The 18,200-nt window shown below is 39.2% G+C and overlaps 1 protein-coding gene across 1 annotated transcript in view; it reads left to right on the top strand.

Moving 5' to 3' along the window:
• The window catches only part of TMEM135 (transmembrane protein 135), a 200,957-nt gene that overhangs the window by 35,714 nt on the left and 147,043 nt on the right, over positions 1 to 18,200 (top strand). Inside the window, exon 4 of the mRNA XM_068423686.1 lies at positions 6,767 to 6,800. Within this exon, the coding sequence (XP_068279787.1) occupies positions 6,767 to 6,800 (34 nt within the window). The remainder of the gene's footprint in view (positions 1 to 6,766; positions 6,801 to 18,200) is intronic.

Raw genomic sequence — 18,200 nt, 5'->3', positions numbered from 1 at the left:
AGCTGCTTTATCCATCTTCAGACTCCTTCTAGCCATCACTGCTCCTAACTGCTCCTGTCCTCTGGGTTACAAGAGCTGTAGCAGTGTATGGCGCCTGGGTGTACTTGTCCCAGTGTGTACCTTGCCCTTTGGTGTGACTTTACTGGCTCACTCTTACAGCTCACACCTGGAGCTATTCTCCCTGAGAGACGTGCCTGTTCAGTCAATTCATGTGAATTTTGTACCTAGTGGTATTCATCTTGCTGTAGTTATTTCCTGTTATTTCTGACTTGGTCACTTATTTCCCCTTTAGTTTTGGGCAAGAAAAAAAAAGTGATCATAAAAAAACACAAGACACATAAAAATGCAATTACAGTAGTTCAAATATGTTTAATTAATTGCAGTGAATGTTTAGATTTCGGGATGTCTACGCGGAAAGGTTTGTGGTTTAACTGAAACAAGGCAATAGAGAAGACAATGCTTTAAACTTAGTGTGGCCAAAACAAGTTCTTCATGAGAAAACCGCAGGGACTGGAGTGCTGCGTATTAGACATATAAGATGGACAGGGCAAGGCAAAACGTATGAAAAAAATAATATTCAAAAGAAGGAATGAATATTGAGAGAGAAATAGCTTAAAAATGACAGGCGTCTATGTCTCTTCTGTGGCTTTTTAGAGAAAGAGAAGGTGTTTGCTTTCTGTTGGAAATTTTCTTTGAGTGCTGCTGTGGTTACAATAATTAATTTATGGTAGAGTTGCCATGAGCATAAGCATGTTCTAAGGATTCATCCCACCTTCAGGCAAGGTTATTTTTGTTGTGTTTTTTTTTTTTTTTTCTTTTTTCTTTTTTTTTAATTGTTGCCTTTTTTAAGCTTAGCAACAACTGTATATTTAAGGAAAACCATAAATATATTGAAGGAAAACCATAAATAAGGAGAGAGAACTGGCAATGAGTTTCATAGGAAAAAATATCTTGGTTGCATTTTAAAAATCAGTATTTTGTATGATTTGCTATTACATGAAGCAAAAGCTCATGCTACTTGTGAAAGTAAAGTTATTCTTTGAATTTTATGACGTGTCAAGCTAAGCAAGAAAACATTCTTTAGGAAACTGTTCCGCAAACAATATGTTGGCATGCAGATTTGGACAGTTGTCGTTGCTTCTATTGGTACGAATAGGATTTTTAACTCGTGTAAGGGGGATTGGACTTTGGCCTCAATCAAATAAGTTTTCCAGAATTTAGAGCACTTACACAAAAATATAAATAACCTTGCTCACAGGCAGATGCCTTCAAAGTCTGAGAGTGGCACTTAGTGATTTCTTTGACTTTAAAATACTATTGATTAAATAAAGACTAGGAAATCTTTAATCTGTCTTTTATTTCCTGTATTTTCATTTTGAGTACTCAAAGATGAGTTCTGCAAAACTGGGATAGTTTCAGTAAAGAGCCATGAAATCTTAGGGAAAACTGAGGAAAAACTGAAGAAGCTCAGGCTTTGTTTAAGAAATGGTAGGTGGGTGACTTGGTTGGACTCTAGTGTTACAGTGGAGGTAAAGAGGTAACTGGTTTCAGTGACCGGGCAGATTCTTATCTAAGGTAGAGTGCACACTGTAAAGGTAAGTAGCATTAGAATAACTTATCAGTGGTTGTGGTGACTTCATTGGAAATACTTAAAGACAAATTTGATCTTTTTAAAGAAGTGGCTAATTCATTAAAGAAAAGTTTGTGTTTTATATTAGGAAGCCAGATTATTTATCACTGTAATCTCTTCTGATTTTATAATCTGTGGTAAAAATTATGTATGATATTTTGAAGTTGCTTGCCACCTTTTTTCCCCATAGAATGACAAAGTTTTTCAGTTGAGCCTTGGGATCAGCTAGTACAGCGTCCTGCTTGGAGTGGGACCAGCACTGAGTTCAGAGCAGCTTGCTTAGGGATTTGTCCGGTCAGCCTTGCAAACCTCTGAGGACAGAGGTCCGACAGCCCCTCTGGGTCCCTGGTCCTATGCTTGGCTGTCTTGATGGAGAAAATGCTGTTTCCTCAGGTCAAGTCAAAATCTCCCTGGCCTTGCTTGTGGTCCTTCCCGCTGGTTGATCAATGCCTGTTTTGTTGGGGACCAAAACTGGGCGCAGTACTCTGTGGTGTAGTGAGTGCCGAGTAAAGGGGATTAATCATTTCCCTTGACCTCCTACCTACACTTCTGGTAATACGGCTCAGTACACTGCTAGGCTTCCTTGCTATTTTTGTCCTATAGCTTTTTGTTTTTTTTTTAACAGTTATTTTAGACTCTTTCCTCTGGGCAGTGCAATGACAAAAATATGTCGTTCTCTGTTGAGGTTTATAGGCCATAGTTTAAGAGCTATTGCTGTTAGAATTTGGTCTGAACATTACCCAGTTGTTCGAAAACCAAATTTTATCAAGTGAAACTTTTCTTTGAGGAAGGTATAAATGAACAAGAGAATTATCTTCTGGAAGCCTATGGTCTGTCGTGATTTAAACATTGAAAGTGGAATTCATGAGATTGGAATTGTTCAGCCACAGATGACGTGACCTGTGCTGAACAATTAAACTCATGAGACATTGCCTGCTCAGTTCTCTAACGAGCATACAAGAAAATTCATGTGAAAGTATTAATTGGGGGGAAAAAAAAAAGGAGAAACAAAATGAAAAGTATGCTAAACAGTACTACTCTTTGGTACTTGAATTAAAGAGTAATTAAAAAATGTGATTGCTTTTGTGCAATCCTCCTTTTCAGGTAAAAAATTGCAGTCTTGTGAAGATTTTTTCAGAGCAGTTTTCCTTCTGTTCTTTAACTTTACACAACATACTGGCAGGATGAACCAGGATGTGCCATCCCATCTCTTGTCCCACATATGCAGCTCTCTTAGTTGCTGACTTAACGTCCTTGTCCTAGTTCAGCCTTGGTCTGCTGCTCATGAATTTTGCCCCGAGCTTGTGTTTTTCCTTCCTGAATTAGAGATCGCATCTGTCATTAGAAACAGAGCGGGGTATGGGAGATACTGTCAGTTGAAGAGGTGAGAGGGAGGCAGTGGAAAGCCAAAATGAAGATCTTTGAGTGTGGCTTCTGGAAGAAAATGGCATGAGATGGAGATGATGGAGGAGGACGGGGCAGTAAGGATTTGTGTGCATCTGCTTGGGCTTTCCTATAATGATTTTGCCAGACCATCACTGGTGTAACTACCTGCTGATGTTGGTGCTCCTGAGATTAAATTTCAACACTGGTTCGTGGACTTCAGGGATGAAATGTTAGCTGATTTAGTATCTTTAAACCTTCCCTTTGCAGAGCAGTGTAATGACCTTGCTTTACAGAGCACTGGCACAGGCTGCCCAGGGAGGTTGTGGAGTCTCCGTCTCTGGAGACATTCAAAACCCGCCTGGACACTACCCTGTGCAACTTGCTCTGGGGAACCTGCTTTGGCAGAGGGTTGGACTAGATGCTCTCTAGAGGTCCCTTCCAACCCCAACCATTCTGTGATTCCCAAAGCAGGTGGTGAGACGTGGCTGACTAATTTGTTTAATTATTTCCTACTCTTGTAATACCATTTCCCAATTATATCTTTGTCTTATTTACCAGCTGCGGTTTTAATACAGTCCTTGGGTTGTACCGGGGACCCTTTTGCTTGGCCTACCTCCGTCTTTCTGTCCTGTTTTCCATCAGCTGTCATTGCTACAAAATAGGGCAACATTTTCTGAACATCCACCCACTTTTTAACAGTCGCGTTCAGGGTTGGGTTAAGCTGGCTGGATCACATTTGCACGGGGCCACGAAGAGTCCCTTCCCTTCCCCCCCCCCACCCCCCCAAAACATAGGGCTGTTTGTTTTTAAAACAGTCACAGAATTAATTTGGAGGAAGAAAACTTTCTGCTTGGAGTTAGCCAGGGCCTCGTACAGCAGCAGATAGGAACGGGCTTGCTGCAGGCAATTTCAGATGATGTCATCTGGCAACGTGCTGTATTTTCAGCTCTGGAAGTTACTTCCTTGTGCACATTTGGTGTCTGCACGTTTTCCCTGCTCCTGACCACCTACTTCTTGCATCGGTCTTGCTGCAGCTGTGCTGCAGCTTCTGATTTCTTTCCTTCCTCTTCTCTAGCCCCTTTTCCTTTCTTTGTTTTTGCAGTTAGTGAGTTGCGTTTTACACTTGGCCAAAAGGGACCACAATAGAAGCTAAAACTTTGTTAGATCAAATTCTTAGCTTTTTAATACTTAAAAAAAAAAATTAAAAAAAAAAAAATCAGTGAGAGGCTAGAAGACCCTGCTTTCCTATCATCCCTGCCTGCATGACAGAGAGACTGAGGGAGAGAATCCACCAAGTAGATTCTGTGCACATACGATAAATGTGCTGTTCTGTGCACGCTGTATATAACACAATTGGGAATGCACACACTGTACTCTTAAAGCTGCATCTGTCACTCAGTAGCTGGTGGTAGCTTCTCGTAGGTAAGTGTGTTACTGCGGGACATCTTTGAAGTTCTGATGTTTTCCAGAATGCTCAAAATGCACTGAGTTATCAGATTAGTGCTCATGAGTAAATTTAATTCTGTGTTTCCAAAGAACTGAGTGTTTGGATATTTATCCTAAACTTTTCATACTATTACAAGGGTAAGAAAAGAAATTCAAGAAACATGAAATATCCAGTATTTTTCCCCATGAGTACAAATTAAAATAAAATTTACATTACACAAGACTGTGTTGGCTGCCACTTTGGTAATCAGGAGGGTCAGGGCACCAATATTATTTTATCAGCTGAGCTAATTGGCTGAAAGACTAGGTGATTGTTTGCAGACCAGCTTGAGAGATGAATTCATCTATTACATGAGGTGAATTTTCACCTCTTCATGGTCAGAAACATGCAGTATTTTGATGCTTCATTACAAGCTGTAGAGGTCTCTCTGCTTGAATGTTTACAGACCCTATTCCATATCTGTTGTCTTTTTGTTTCTTGTGTGCCTCATCCTCACCAAATCTTTAGATTCAGACTTCTTTTTTGTAGGTTCCTACGGTAAGAGCCTTGTTTCTAAAACCTGGCACAGAGTGGTACTAGCTGGAGAAGGTATACGAAGAGGGGCTTCGTAACTCTGTTTTTTTTTAAAAAAAACCCCAAACTGCTTTTGCTAGTTAAAATTTTGAACTTCAGCCAAATTTGAAGCTTCCTTGAAGAGTGCAACTTATGGAACTCAGGATGGTGCATTGTTGCTTCCCACAAATTCAAAGTGGTGTGACAGCATTGCAGCTTTTAAGTGGAATATAACCCTGTGCCCTAGATATCTGCCGTGAAAGCCCTTGATCTGGATGCCTAGCCTGGCAGAGTTATAAACACCTAAACATGGGGGTCAGAAAATGCTGGGTAAGCTTTTTTTTTGGCTGGTTGATGCCTGTGAAATATTCAATAGGAATTTCTCTGTTCCCTGCTACCTGTGGTTTTCTTTTGCTTCTTCAACTGAAGTGATGGCAAGATATATTCTGTTAACATACTGTTCTCTTAAGAACTCTATGAATGCTTGAAAACTTAAAATGTCATGATGAAATGGAACATACATGCCTGGTTGGACCTTCTGTTATTCATGTAGTAGCAATATAAAAAAAAAATCTTAATAAAGACAAATATAAATTCAGATTATAAACTCAGTTCCACATTGAGAAACTTTTAACAGTTGAACATGTGGTACCATCTATGTTATTTTCAAGTTTTGTGTGTAACAGCAGTGGGGACAATAAGAAAAATCCCAATCCCAAATACTACAAGGCTGACAGTCAAATCAAGAAGTTAAGAACACCAATCCAGTAAGGAATATTGAGTTTTCCAACCTTTGGCCATAGTCTCTAGGCTGATCTTTGCAGAAGAGGAGGAATGAATGAGGGCAAAGCAAATCTGCAGTGGTGCGGTCTTCCACTTCCTTAAGGCCGATGGTGACTTGCGAATGATGTACAGAAAATAACTGTTATTTTTTTCATCTGGACCCTACAGTGACATTAATACAGTCTGTTACTGGAGCAGCTCACATCTGCATAGTTGAGTTCAGTTTTGGTCTTATGCTGCAGTAGCATCAGCAAAAGTGTGAGAGCATGAGCTCAAGTTTATACTTTTCCTGTCTAAATAGCGGTGTGAGCTATGGGCTGAGACATAGGGAGAAATCCAAAAATAGAAGGGAAAAAAATTAGATAAAGGTTAGAAGAGAAAATGGTGGCTGCTGTGCCAGGGCACTTTTGACATTGGGACTCTCAACTAGAAAAGGTGGAGCGTACTGGCTTGAGCCAAGATTTCTGCATCATCAGTCTCGGTAGAAAACACTTTTCATGATAATGTAGGCAGAAGGGCTAGGGAGCCTTCAGTTACATTGCACTGATCACAAACCAGAAGCTTACACACAAGCATTTTTCTGTAAATTCACTATTTAACTTAGGCTTTGGCCACCGTTTGTATGCTTACGTTACCAGCTCGTGTGTAGGCTTTTATTTTGTGATAAGTGCTGTGTAATTCCAGATGCCTTGCCCCTTCATGACGGCTTCAGGACTCGTGTGCGGTAGCAAGTTGCTATATATAACTTGGTTCGTGTAATTCCTCACCGCTTCGGATACCGTGCTATCAAGGTGCTATTTTTGGTTTCATACTTATTTTTCTATAGGGTGGTAATGAGTCATCCTCCGTCAATAATCTGTTTTTTAAACTCGCTTCTTTAATAAAATGTTCTTAATGCTTAAAGTGTTTTTCTTCAGTGTGCAAAAAATATTTAATTCATTCACTGATTTTATCATTTCTGTTTATAGGAGAGGTCTCCTCACAATTTACATGGCCAATCAAGTAAGTAGTCCTTTATTTCAAGAATAAAAATATGTAAGATCCATTGGAAATAATCTTGTTTACAATTGATTGATGCTGAGATTCATTTCCTTTTTAATTGTTCCAGGATTTTTCTTTTTCTTAAGAATTATGTGTTATTAGATAACTAAAGTTACCTTAAGAGCAAATTGTGACTATAGGTCTTTCAGAAGTAGCTGTAAAGCAGAGGCTGAAATGTTCTGAAATGTACATAGTTCATTGTACTATGCTCAAAATTTCTTGTATCTTAGCCCCAAGAAGGTGGGTGATTTTGTGTGTCTTCTCCATAGTAGAATGGCATCTGGTACTTCAATGGTCATTATTTTGCAGATGAGTAGTCCGACACCATATACTTTAGTTGTGTAATTAATTGTTTTTCAAACTGATATCAGCTATTGTGCATGCAAACTTTTTTACCACATGGTCATATCAATTTAAATTTTGTATCATATTGCTTATAATCTCATTAAAATAAAAAGCAGTAGTAAATTTATCTATTGATGAGACAAAGTTGATGTATTGTAGTTCAGATTAGGGTGATAAAATTGGTGCCTTCTCTTCCATCCTTTTGGAAGGAGGTGACATCGTATGTTTGCTAGCAGGTAAATAAATATCCTGGAAACTCCCTATATGCATTTGCCAAACCCATTAGAGTTCTCTCTCAGATTCTGGTGTTTAACAATTTCTTTTAGGCAGAAATTGTTTCTTAAGTTATTCGATATTCATGGACTGCCTGCCCTTACAGACAGACTCATGAGTGGAGCTTACAGACTTCAGAAGTGATGAAATTAATTTTTGCAGTTAACTTTTTTATTGTCAAGTGCCGTTTTAACTTTGATAGCTGCTTGACTTGGATGGCTTATACTCTATCCTTTAGGATTCATTTTCTTTATAAAGTTTTTTTACCTAATTTAAAAAGATGACACATCCTTTTCTTGCAATTTAGTTAATTAGGTGTTCAGACTCCCAGTAACACATGGGAACAAGGTTTGATTCCTGCAAGGACATCTCAACCTTGCAAGGTTTGTAGTTTTCCTTTAATTCAGAAGAGCAAATGTGTAGAAACTCATTGTTCAGGAAACATAGATTATAAGGATGGTGATAACTAGTTGGACATGCCAGTGTTCATTTGGAACGGACTTTTCAAGAGAAGGGTGAAATAGGTGTGCTTAAATAGCAGTGCCTCTGAGTATCCCAATTCTGAGAAAGCTGTCACCGCCTTCACAGCACTTAAGCTACGATGCCACACAGTTCACATGACGTTGGACGGTGTCGTAAGGGAAAAGTCAACTGATGCAGTTGCATTTTATGGACGCCATTCGATACAATGGTTATTCTCTTCAGCATAACGGTTTATTTTAGTCACAAGTCTTTGGGGAACTCAGGGCTACCACGGTTTGCTTTGTAAGCTGCCCTTGATCATAACATACCTTGTTAGCAAGCTGTGTAATCACGGTAAATGTTTCCCTATTTGTGTTGCTTATCTTTGGTTTAGAACTTTATATGCTTTGATAAGATTCACTTATGAATTTACTAAGCCTTTAAAACATTTATTTCTGTCATCTTTAGATTGCAGCATGCCCCATTCTGAAAGCTGATGATTTTTAATCATTAGTGATGGCAGCTGGATTGTGAAATTATGCTGCATTTTTTGCATTCTGTGAAACTCGTGTCAGGACCTATTAAGCTATTTATTGAACTAAATATATGCCTTTGTTTTGTTCCATGTTTTGCTAAACGATGTTTTGCAACCTGAGCAATAATAATTGAGGCTTTTTGTGGGATTCTTCATGAGTGCCTTTGGTTAGACAGACAGGAGGTAATTGTAATTAGATTTATTGGTTAGTATAAGCAATTATCATGACTGTTGCTGCAGTGAATTTTTATAGTCATATTGAGGCTTATAAATCAGAAATTTTTTTTTCTGTTGTCCTGTTGGCAGTGTGTGACAATTTGTCCGCAGAGATGAATTTACTGAGTGAAAGGAGGAAGGTGTGTTAAAGTCTTTATGCATGGCTGCTGTTCCTCAGTTCACTGAGTGACATGCAGTAGAACGTGAAAGGCAGTGGGTCTAAGGACTCTTGTCCTAAAGGTGACGTTTTTAGTGTTTTTTAATCTGGAGCTACTAGACACGTGTGAATAAGTGTGCTGGCTAATTTTAAATAAGTCTGTGATTATAGATTTATGTGAACCTGAACTCCCCAGTTACATTTCCTTGCTGCTTACACAATAAAATAACAGATTAAAAATAGGCTGTTTAGGCTATATATGCTCTATGGAAAGATCAAATAAAAATGCTTTCTTAGACTAGCTTTCTGCTAAGTTGAAGCTATACAACAATGCACTTCAGGGCTTGGATTTTTTTTTTTTTTTTGGTGTGGGTTTTCTTTTTTTTTTTTTTAAGATAAGAACTAGAAGTAAGTATAGGAGTGAAGGAGCCATAGTTTTAATTTTGATATTCAGAGTCTAAAACCAACTTCTGAGCTTCTCGCTGGAAGTCAGTCAAAGTTTTTAGAAGTAAATTAATATACCTGAGCCCTAACATTGCTGAACAGGTGGGTTTGGAAATTTTTGACTAGTTTCAGTCTGAGACCTGACGTTTCTGTACTACCCTCGCACAGAGTAGCAGTCATCAGTGCTGTGGATCACACAGAAGCATGGAGCCTTTCAAGTTCTATTTTGGATTGCACATGTTAAAGTCAAGAAATTTCTAGGATTGTAAGAGATGCATTGGTAGTGAACATATAAGATGATCCTTCATGGATAATTTGAGATCAAAAGGAACCCCAAGATTCCAACAAAAGGTGGAAAGTGAAATGTAATCTCTTTGGTTATTTTTATCTGGAAAAGTAGATGATATTAATGACTGCCCATGAGTAAGACCTATAGCTCTTATATTTCAAAACAGTTAAGGCATGCTTTATTGTGAACAGCTCAACAGTTGAGTTGTTGCTTTTGAGTTGAATAAACCATGTCTTTGCATTAGGGATTTTTTTTGGTTTTGAAAACAAAACAAAGGCTGCCTTCAATATGCAAGATAGGAATAGACTAATCTGGACTAGGAGTGATTTGATATAACACTTTTGAGAAACAAAAATTTAGGAAAATTGATATGTTGTCATTGAAAAGCTACACCAAAGAAGCAGTTATCCTAGCATGTGCTGAACTACAAAATATGATTTTTTTTTTTTTCTTTTATCAGAAAAAAATGGAAGTTTCTTTACGTGCTATGTTTGAAATTCAACTGTGCATCACTATGTCAAGGCTTTCTTCATTTTGTACTGTGGCTTCTAATGTACAGTATTGTACTTAGGAAACTGGAAATGTTAATATTAACAAGTTGCTCTTGAGGGTCATGGATTAAACGATGTAAAGCTCAAACATAAGATAAGGCAGCTGGATGCAAAAGGCAGAGTGGTGCTGTTGAGGACTAGTTCTTGAGTATGATGGGAGGAAGAGGTGTAGGAATCTGGCCCAGCCATAGAGAGATTATTAGGAAGTGGAAAGATATAAATTTGAAAAATAAGACAAGAAAGATAGGAAGAAAAGGAGGCAGAGAAGTACAATCTAAAGATGAGAAATGAGAATTTATTGTGGCAAGAGACATGAAGGGACTGGAGCTGGGCTGGTGTAATGGGAATTGGTTTGTGGGAGTGTTACAGGTATAACAAGTAGAAGAAAGATGAGAAAACGTAGAGTCTATTCAAGTTAAAGCAGTGAGCAGATGATAAAGAAAATGGGTTTGCAGGGAAAGGAAAGGATGAATTTTTGTTGCAATTAATATGAAGAGAAATTTAGGAAGATCCCAGAAAGAGAGACAGAGAGAGGGTATCATTGAAGTCCTAGATATGGGAGTTGGAGCAATTGTTCTCAGCAATTGCATCTGGATAAAGTTTACACAGAAATATGAAGATGCTGTGTTTTATTTATCGCTGTGCTGATGTTAGGTCATCAGTACATCTGCCATTTATGAAGTATCGTACATAGGTCCTCATATACAAAGGAAGAGATGTTGTTTTAAAGTAAGAAATGTACAGCCCTGCTTCTCATCAGTAGTATGAAAGCAAAGTCTGGGGAGAAGGGTACATCTTCCCAGATGCAGTGCGATGTGGTGATCATACATGAGAGACCAATGATGATGAATAGAAATGCTGAGAGGACAGTCAAGAGCGTAAGAAGAGTGCAGTAAGGGAAGACCTTCAAAATTTTGTACATCCAAACTCGTGACGTTTTTTGAAAAACCTCTGAGAGCTGCTGTGACCATGTTGAGTTTAACAGCCTGCTAATGAAGCTGAGAACCTGCTTTCAGACATAGCAACTCCTTCCCTTCCCTGCGTCTCCTATTTCAGAAATACTTTCTTCATTTGTATTTCAAGTCCAATTAAGAAATAGTTAAAGCTACTAAGAAATACTGTTTGCATTAAACAAATACTGAACCAAACAAGTTGATCAAAGGATTCCAGTGGGTGATGCTCTACTTTTCTATATGATAGAGAACAAGTAATATAGCTGACCACAAAGTTTCTTGCAGTTTTAAAGTAGTCCAAGCACTTTCAGAGTGGAATTGTTTTACAGTTGCATAAATAGACTAAATCTGGGTTCATTTTGGCTGTATCTTTGTTTATTCCAACCAGTCAATGTGAAGGCCGCGTGTAAGTTGTGCTCTTAAAACGTGAAATATTTGGTCTAGGAGCATGCAGAAATGCTGAAGGATGGACTTAAAAAGAAATCCCTCAGGATCTAGTGGAGAAATGAGTATCCAGTGCTCTTCAGTCAGCTTTAATTCCATATATTTGTATGTTTTTTTACAGGATGGAAGTCACAGTGATTCAAAATATCACTAAATCCTCATGTTTTGCAATATTTTAAAAAAATAAAAGCTGTTAGCTTAATTTAAGATATATGGCACATGCAGGCAGCAAAGTAGATACTAAGCTTGACAGAGATATGGCACAATATAAAACACAGTTTAAATGTTTGAGGCCAAGGACCCTCCAGTATCGCTTTCCATATACACCGAATTTGTTATTATTGTTTCATGTTTTGTGGGGGTGGTACATGGAGGGATGAAAGAAAGAGGAGTGAGACTTGCTATGGCAAGAGAAAAAGCAAGAACAGAAATCCACTTTTAAGCTGTGCTTGTGTAGATCCTGTAGTTCTAAGTTTTCGCTATAGGCAAACTGGTAATATTGTAAAGGAAGGTACTTGCATGCAAGTACCATGGACCACTCGGATGGACCACTCGATGGATAAGGAATTGGCTGGATGATCACCCTCAAAGAGATACGGTCAATGGCTCGATGTTCAAGTGGAGACCAGTGCCGAGTGGCGTTCCTCAGGGGTTGGTATTGGGCATGGTCCTGTTTAACACCTTTGTTGGTGACATGGACAGTAGGATGGAGTGCGCCCTCAACAAGTTTGCCGACGACACCAAGCTGCGTGGTGTGGTCAGCCTGTTGGAGGGAAGGGATGCCATCCAGAGGGACCTTGACAGGTTTGAGAACTGGGCCTGGGCAAACCACACGAAGTTCAACGAGGCCAAGTGCAAGGTCCTGCACGTGGGTCGGGGCAATCCCAGGCACAAATACAGGCTGGGCAGAGAGTGGATTGAGAGGAGCCCTTAGGAGAAGGACTTGGGGGTGATGGTTGATGAGAAGCTCAACATGAGCTGGCAGTGTGCGCTTGCAGCCCAGAAGGCCAACCGTATCCTGGGCTGCATCCCCAGCAGCGTGGCCAGCAGGTCGAGGGAGGGGATTCTGCCCCTCCACTCCGCTCTTGTGAGACCACACGTAGAGCACTGCGTCCATCTCTGGGGCCCCCAATATAAGAAGGACATGGAGCTGTTGGAGCAAGTCCAGAGGAGGGCCGTGAAGATGATGAGAGGGCTGGAGCCCCTCTCCTATGAAGACAGGCTGAGAGAGTTGGGGCTGTTCAGCCTGGAGAAGAGAAGTCTCCAGGGAGACCTTCTAGCAGCCTTCCAGTACCTGAAGGGGCCTACAGGAAAGTGGGAGAGGGATTTTTCACAAGGGCAAGTAGTGACAGGATGAGGGGGAATGGTTTTAAACTGAAAGAGGGTACATTTAGATTAGATTTTAGGAAGAAATTCTTGACTGTGAGGGTAGTGAGACACTGGCACAGGTTGCCCAGAGAAGCTGTGGCTGCCCCCTCCCTGGCAGTGTTCAAGGCCAGGTTGGATGAGGCTTTGAGCAACCTGGTCTAGTGGAAGGTGTCCCTGCCTGTGGCAGGGGGGCTGCAACTAGATGATCTTTAAGGTCCCTTCCAACCCAAACCATTCTGTGATTCTATGAAGTGCTCTGACACTGAGCATTCTTGAGTGATTTTTCTCACCAGCTTACCAGGTGCTTTCTGTACAAAATTCCCAATGTGTCTGAGTTGTTATGTATGTTTCAAGAAATACCTTGTGCCAGTTGCAATTAAATGCGGGAAGACATTACGAATAATACAGGTTGAAGGTATTTTTTTGTTTGGTTGGTTTTTTTTTGAGTAATGTACTGTTTGACTATAAAATCATGTTTGTCATTTGCATAACTTGCAACTCTGATGATTATCACCTAGTGCTGTTATATGCTATAAAAGTATCCCAATTCAGAAATACCCTTTAAAATAAAAGTTCATGATTGTCACTTCTTCATTAATAATTCTATGAAATAATAAGTATTTAACATGTTCCATTTGTTTTGGCAAACCATTATATTTGGTCACACAGGTTTTTTTTTATTGTAACACAAAAAAAAGTTTTCTGTTTAAACTTACTAAACTGTCATTTTATAAACAAGGCACTGACTGACTCCTTTTCTTCATTGGGAACAATTGCATTTTAGTCAAAAGATGGAGGCAATCCAGGATGAAGAAGAGCGGATGGATTTACTTTTACCCAAAACATATTTTAAAGTTTTTAGAAGTGCTGAGGTCTAGTAAAATGGATTTGACCACTCCTGCCTTTTCAGATAATTAAAATTTTATTGTGAGCTTTCATGTAATTCTTAGCGTTAACATTATGCCGGGATAGGGGAGCTTAGCTATTCTTCTAGCATATTAGCCGCGACAGGAATACCTGGAATTTTTTTTTAGTTTTTTAACATTTCAGAAGTAATCTCCATAACTGAAAGTACATCAAGTAAGTGCTTGAGACACTTGTCTTTCAGGATGCTAGCTGTCCTCCTGCCACCATCTCTTCCTTCATTTGTCACTGTTATCTGTGACCCTCTTCTGGGATGACAGTGGCTTTGGTTACAGCAGCAGCTGGCAGGGACCATGTATATTTATTCTCTAATGGTGTCCAGGGTAGATTCCTCTTTCATTCGTTGCGTTGTCATCTTTTGAGTCGATAGGGTGTTGGTTGAAGTAAAACCATTCTTAGTGCCTTCTTGCAGGCAAAAAAACTTAAGTAGCAGGCTAGCTTTGCTGTTAGAACAGTAAGTCTTCTTATTTTTTTTCTTTTATAAATTCTTGTTAGAACAGCACAAATACTTTGATATTTGGTTTAAATTGGATATTAGGAAAAATTTCCTCACCAAAAGGGTTATCAAGCATTGGAACAGGCTGCCCAGGGAAGTGCTTGATTCACCATTCCTGGAGGTATTTCAAAGACATGTAGACATCGCGCTTAGGGACATGATTTAGTGGTGGACCGGGCAGTGTTAGATTTATGGTTGGACTCAATGATCTTAAGGGTCTTTTGCAACCTAAATGATTTTATGATTCTCTTCTTCTGACCGGGTTAACTTAGAGGAAAAAAAAATCCTGTTTGAAAGTTCATAGGGAAGCTCTTAGGTTTTCCTTATTGAAAACCACACTAAGCTGGAACTCAGGATCGTAAAGTAATTCCTGCCTCATGGAGGACAAAGCCCATTGTTGGGACAGTGTTCTCAATCATAGAATCATAGAATGGTTTGGGTTGGAAGGGACCTTAAAGATCATCTAGATCCAACCCCCCTGCCATGGGCAGGGACACCTTCCACTAGACCAGGTTGCTCAAAGCCCCATCCAACCTGGCCTTGAACACTGCCAGGGAGGGGGCATCCACAGCTTCTCTGGGCAACCTGTTCCAGTGTCTCACCACCCTCACAGTAAAGAGTCTCTTCCTAGAATCTAATCTAAATCTCCCCTCTTTCAGTTTAAAACCGTTCCCCCTCATCCTATCACTACATGCCCTTTAAAAAGTCCCTCTCCAGCTTTCTTGTAGGCTCCCTTCAGGTGTATGAAGCAATGTACTGATCTCCCTAGGGAAGCTTCTGTCATCTCCACCTGGGTAAGGGAAGAGCAAAAAGGACAGAATTTAATACTATCTGGAAAGAAGTCTCAAGTACTCACCTATGGCAAAATTTCTGACATTGCATGAACAAACTGCCTCAGGCGATGACTTTCCGCTGGCTGTAGTTGATAATTTTTGAACTTCTGTCATAAGTTAAGCCTTTAATTTTAGTATTAACAAGAAGCAAGTCTTCTCTGGTACCAATTTAGACATGAATATCAACTCACTAGTCTTTTCCCTGAGGCTACAGTTCTGATGTATGCTTCTTCCTTAATACATCTCAAGTTTCAAGCTCAGCTGAGAGTCCTGAGACCCCACTTCTACAAGTGGCAGTTTTGCTACTAATTTGGCCCACGCTATAACTTGGGATTTTGTGAAGAGTTGTTTGCTTCTGCTTCTGTCAGATGCGATGTTTCTTGGTAAGTCCTTCCTTTTATTGTGGAATGGTATTTTTCTGCTGTTTTGTCATCTGGATTTAGAAGGAGATCCTTTTCTGTAGCTTCTGCTTCTTTACTCCATGGATCTTAGTGGAAAAATGAGGTAGAAAAGAAAGACCTCGCATCTTCTCTATTTCATAGAAGGCATACTCACATGGAGCTCATCCGACATTTGGTCTGTGGCCTTCACATCATTTACTCTGTCTTACGGTTTAAAGCCAGGCAGAGTCAGCCCCTCATTCTCAGAATGACACCTGGGGTATGGCTGGTGTCACAGCATGGACAATCAGGCATCACAAGTGCACTTTTTGACAATGACAGAGGACTTGAATGTAATCTGGTTTACCAAACTCAGGAAAAAGAACCAAGATTGATGGATTTTTATCCTTTAGATTTTAAAGAGCAAATCTCAAAGAAGAAAGCTAATCACACATTAGTTTAGGCTTGAAGACGGTGTGCTTGAGTGAGACATGGTTTGTTTTTTTTTTACATAATTTCAATAAGCGATCTTTAATACTCTATAATTAAATGGTAATGAAATATAGATTTCCCAGGCACTAGTGGCACTTAGATTATTTTGCAAAGTAAAGCCTTAAAGTATGAAGTTGTCTTTCAGAAACATCTCAAAGGAAGGAAAAAATAATAATGAAACAAGAAGACTTGTTCTCGTTCTGGTCTCTCTTTCCTTTGGTTGGCACTCTGACAGGTAGAATCAATAACTGAGAACTAGCTTTTGTTAGTTTTAAGCTCTTCTAATGCTTCTTGGTTGCTGTAATACGTAGGTATATATATGCACGTGTTTGCAGAAATAGTTAAAGAACTCCAGCTTAGAGATAACTGAAACTAACTAAACCCAGTTTTGAATCACAGAATTGTTTTGGTTGGAAAAGACCTTTAAGATCATCAAGTCCAACCGTTAACCCAGCACTGCCAAGTCCACCAAATAATAACAATGTGAATAAGAAGAATAATGTTGAATAAGAATGTGGAAAAGAAAGCTTGTTTTCTCTTTGCAGAAGACTTGTAACTGTTCTTAACCTTGTCGTTTTTCTGCTTTTGTCTCATTCTCAGCATCCCCAGGGTACAGAGCAGTTCAGGAAGAGATGCTGTTAATATCATGTGCCAGTTGTATACTGGAGTGATAAAGTAAAGGAACTGTAAATGTCATAGTAGCAAAAAGCTGAAACAGTTTCTATTAAGATATTAATAAAGTTAAAGTAGACGACTTGAAAAGGAGCAATTTTTTCTGAGTAGTTTGGAGGAATGTGGAACTTATTTGAAAGAAATGGGTGCTTTTTAATGCCTGACAGTAATGTTCAGATCAGCAGAAGAAAAATTTTACCCTTTCACAGAATCATTGAGTTTATTGTGGTGACTGTGCAGGGAGGTGTTTTGTATGATCAATATTTCCAAACTCCTTGCTTAGATATTAAATGCAGATGTTTTCAAATTATCAAAGACTTGGACATGTTTTATTCTAGTCAACAAATGCTGAAGACACTTTCCAAAAATTTTATTTTGGAATTCAGAATTAGCTGCCATAAATGAGTAAGGTATATGCTTTACACATATCGGGTTCTGTGGGATAGGCAGTTTGGCAACTGAAACATGCAATATTGAAATAAATTGCTACTTGTAAATATAAACGTTACATAAAACTCATATGAGGAGGGAAATAAGCTGAAGTCTGTCTTTCTTTTGAATAGAGCATAATGTAGACTAATTTGATTAACAGAATACTTTACATAATCAAATTATAGATAATTCGTGGCACTCTGATGATTTTAAAAGACTGAAACTTAAGGTCATTGTCACTACCCCCACCGTAAATCTTTAAAAGGCAGGTTTTAAAATTAGGAGTCATGTGAACTTAAACATTGCTGATGTCTTCACTTTTAAGTAATACAGTAATAAAGTTAGATCCTGGCAGCTGGCGTTCTTGTGGATTGACATGGCTAATTGGCTTTGGCATCTTAGCCTCGGGAAACCTCATCCATCACTTCAGAGCAGGACATTTGGCAAGAGTCAGAGAAAACATTTAATACTTTGTCTCTTGCTTTCAATGCAAAGCTGCTTTGCATTTTTGAACCTTCCAGTGTATCTCTTTAGAAGCTCGATGTAATACTTGTCTTTATGCTCCTTTAACATGATCTTTTATAGTGAATAACTGCTCATTTGACTTTCTAGAATTAGCAAAAGTGTCAATATTGCAAGTCAGTTTCGAGACTTACCTCTCAGCTAAAGCTTATAGCTTATGCAGAATTTCATATCAGAAATATACTGAGTGCTAAAGAAAGCTAGTTGACTTCTATAGTTACCTCTTTGCTAGTTAGCAATTGAGATGAAAGTAATACTTAACTTCAGATTCTGAAGAGCTCTCAGACACCCATCTCTAGTGCACATAGCATTTCTGATTACAAGAATGGTGGTGGGCAGTGATTTGATACATCAAAAGGATGGTCAAGACAGAATTCGAGGCTTCCCAGCAGGTGAAATCCCAGTAGTGTTTCAAGGCATTTGAGGGTTTTCCTGGTTTAAGGAAATGGTTTCAGAGGTCTTCTGGGGGAAGTTTCCTACTTCACAACAATCTTAGCAGTCATCTTCCCTTCTCTCAGATCTTTACATTGTCAGGCAGTCATATTGTCCTCCTCAAACCTTCAAGAAACGCAG

This window comes from Nyctibius grandis, chromosome 2 (assembly GCF_013368605.1).
Source record: "Nyctibius grandis isolate bNycGra1 chromosome 2, bNycGra1.pri, whole genome shotgun sequence".
NCBI lineage: Eukaryota > Metazoa > Chordata > Aves > Nyctibiiformes > Nyctibiidae > Nyctibius > Nyctibius grandis.
Note: the sequence above shows the minus strand (reverse complement) of the source record. Positions and strands in the feature narration are given on the sequence as shown.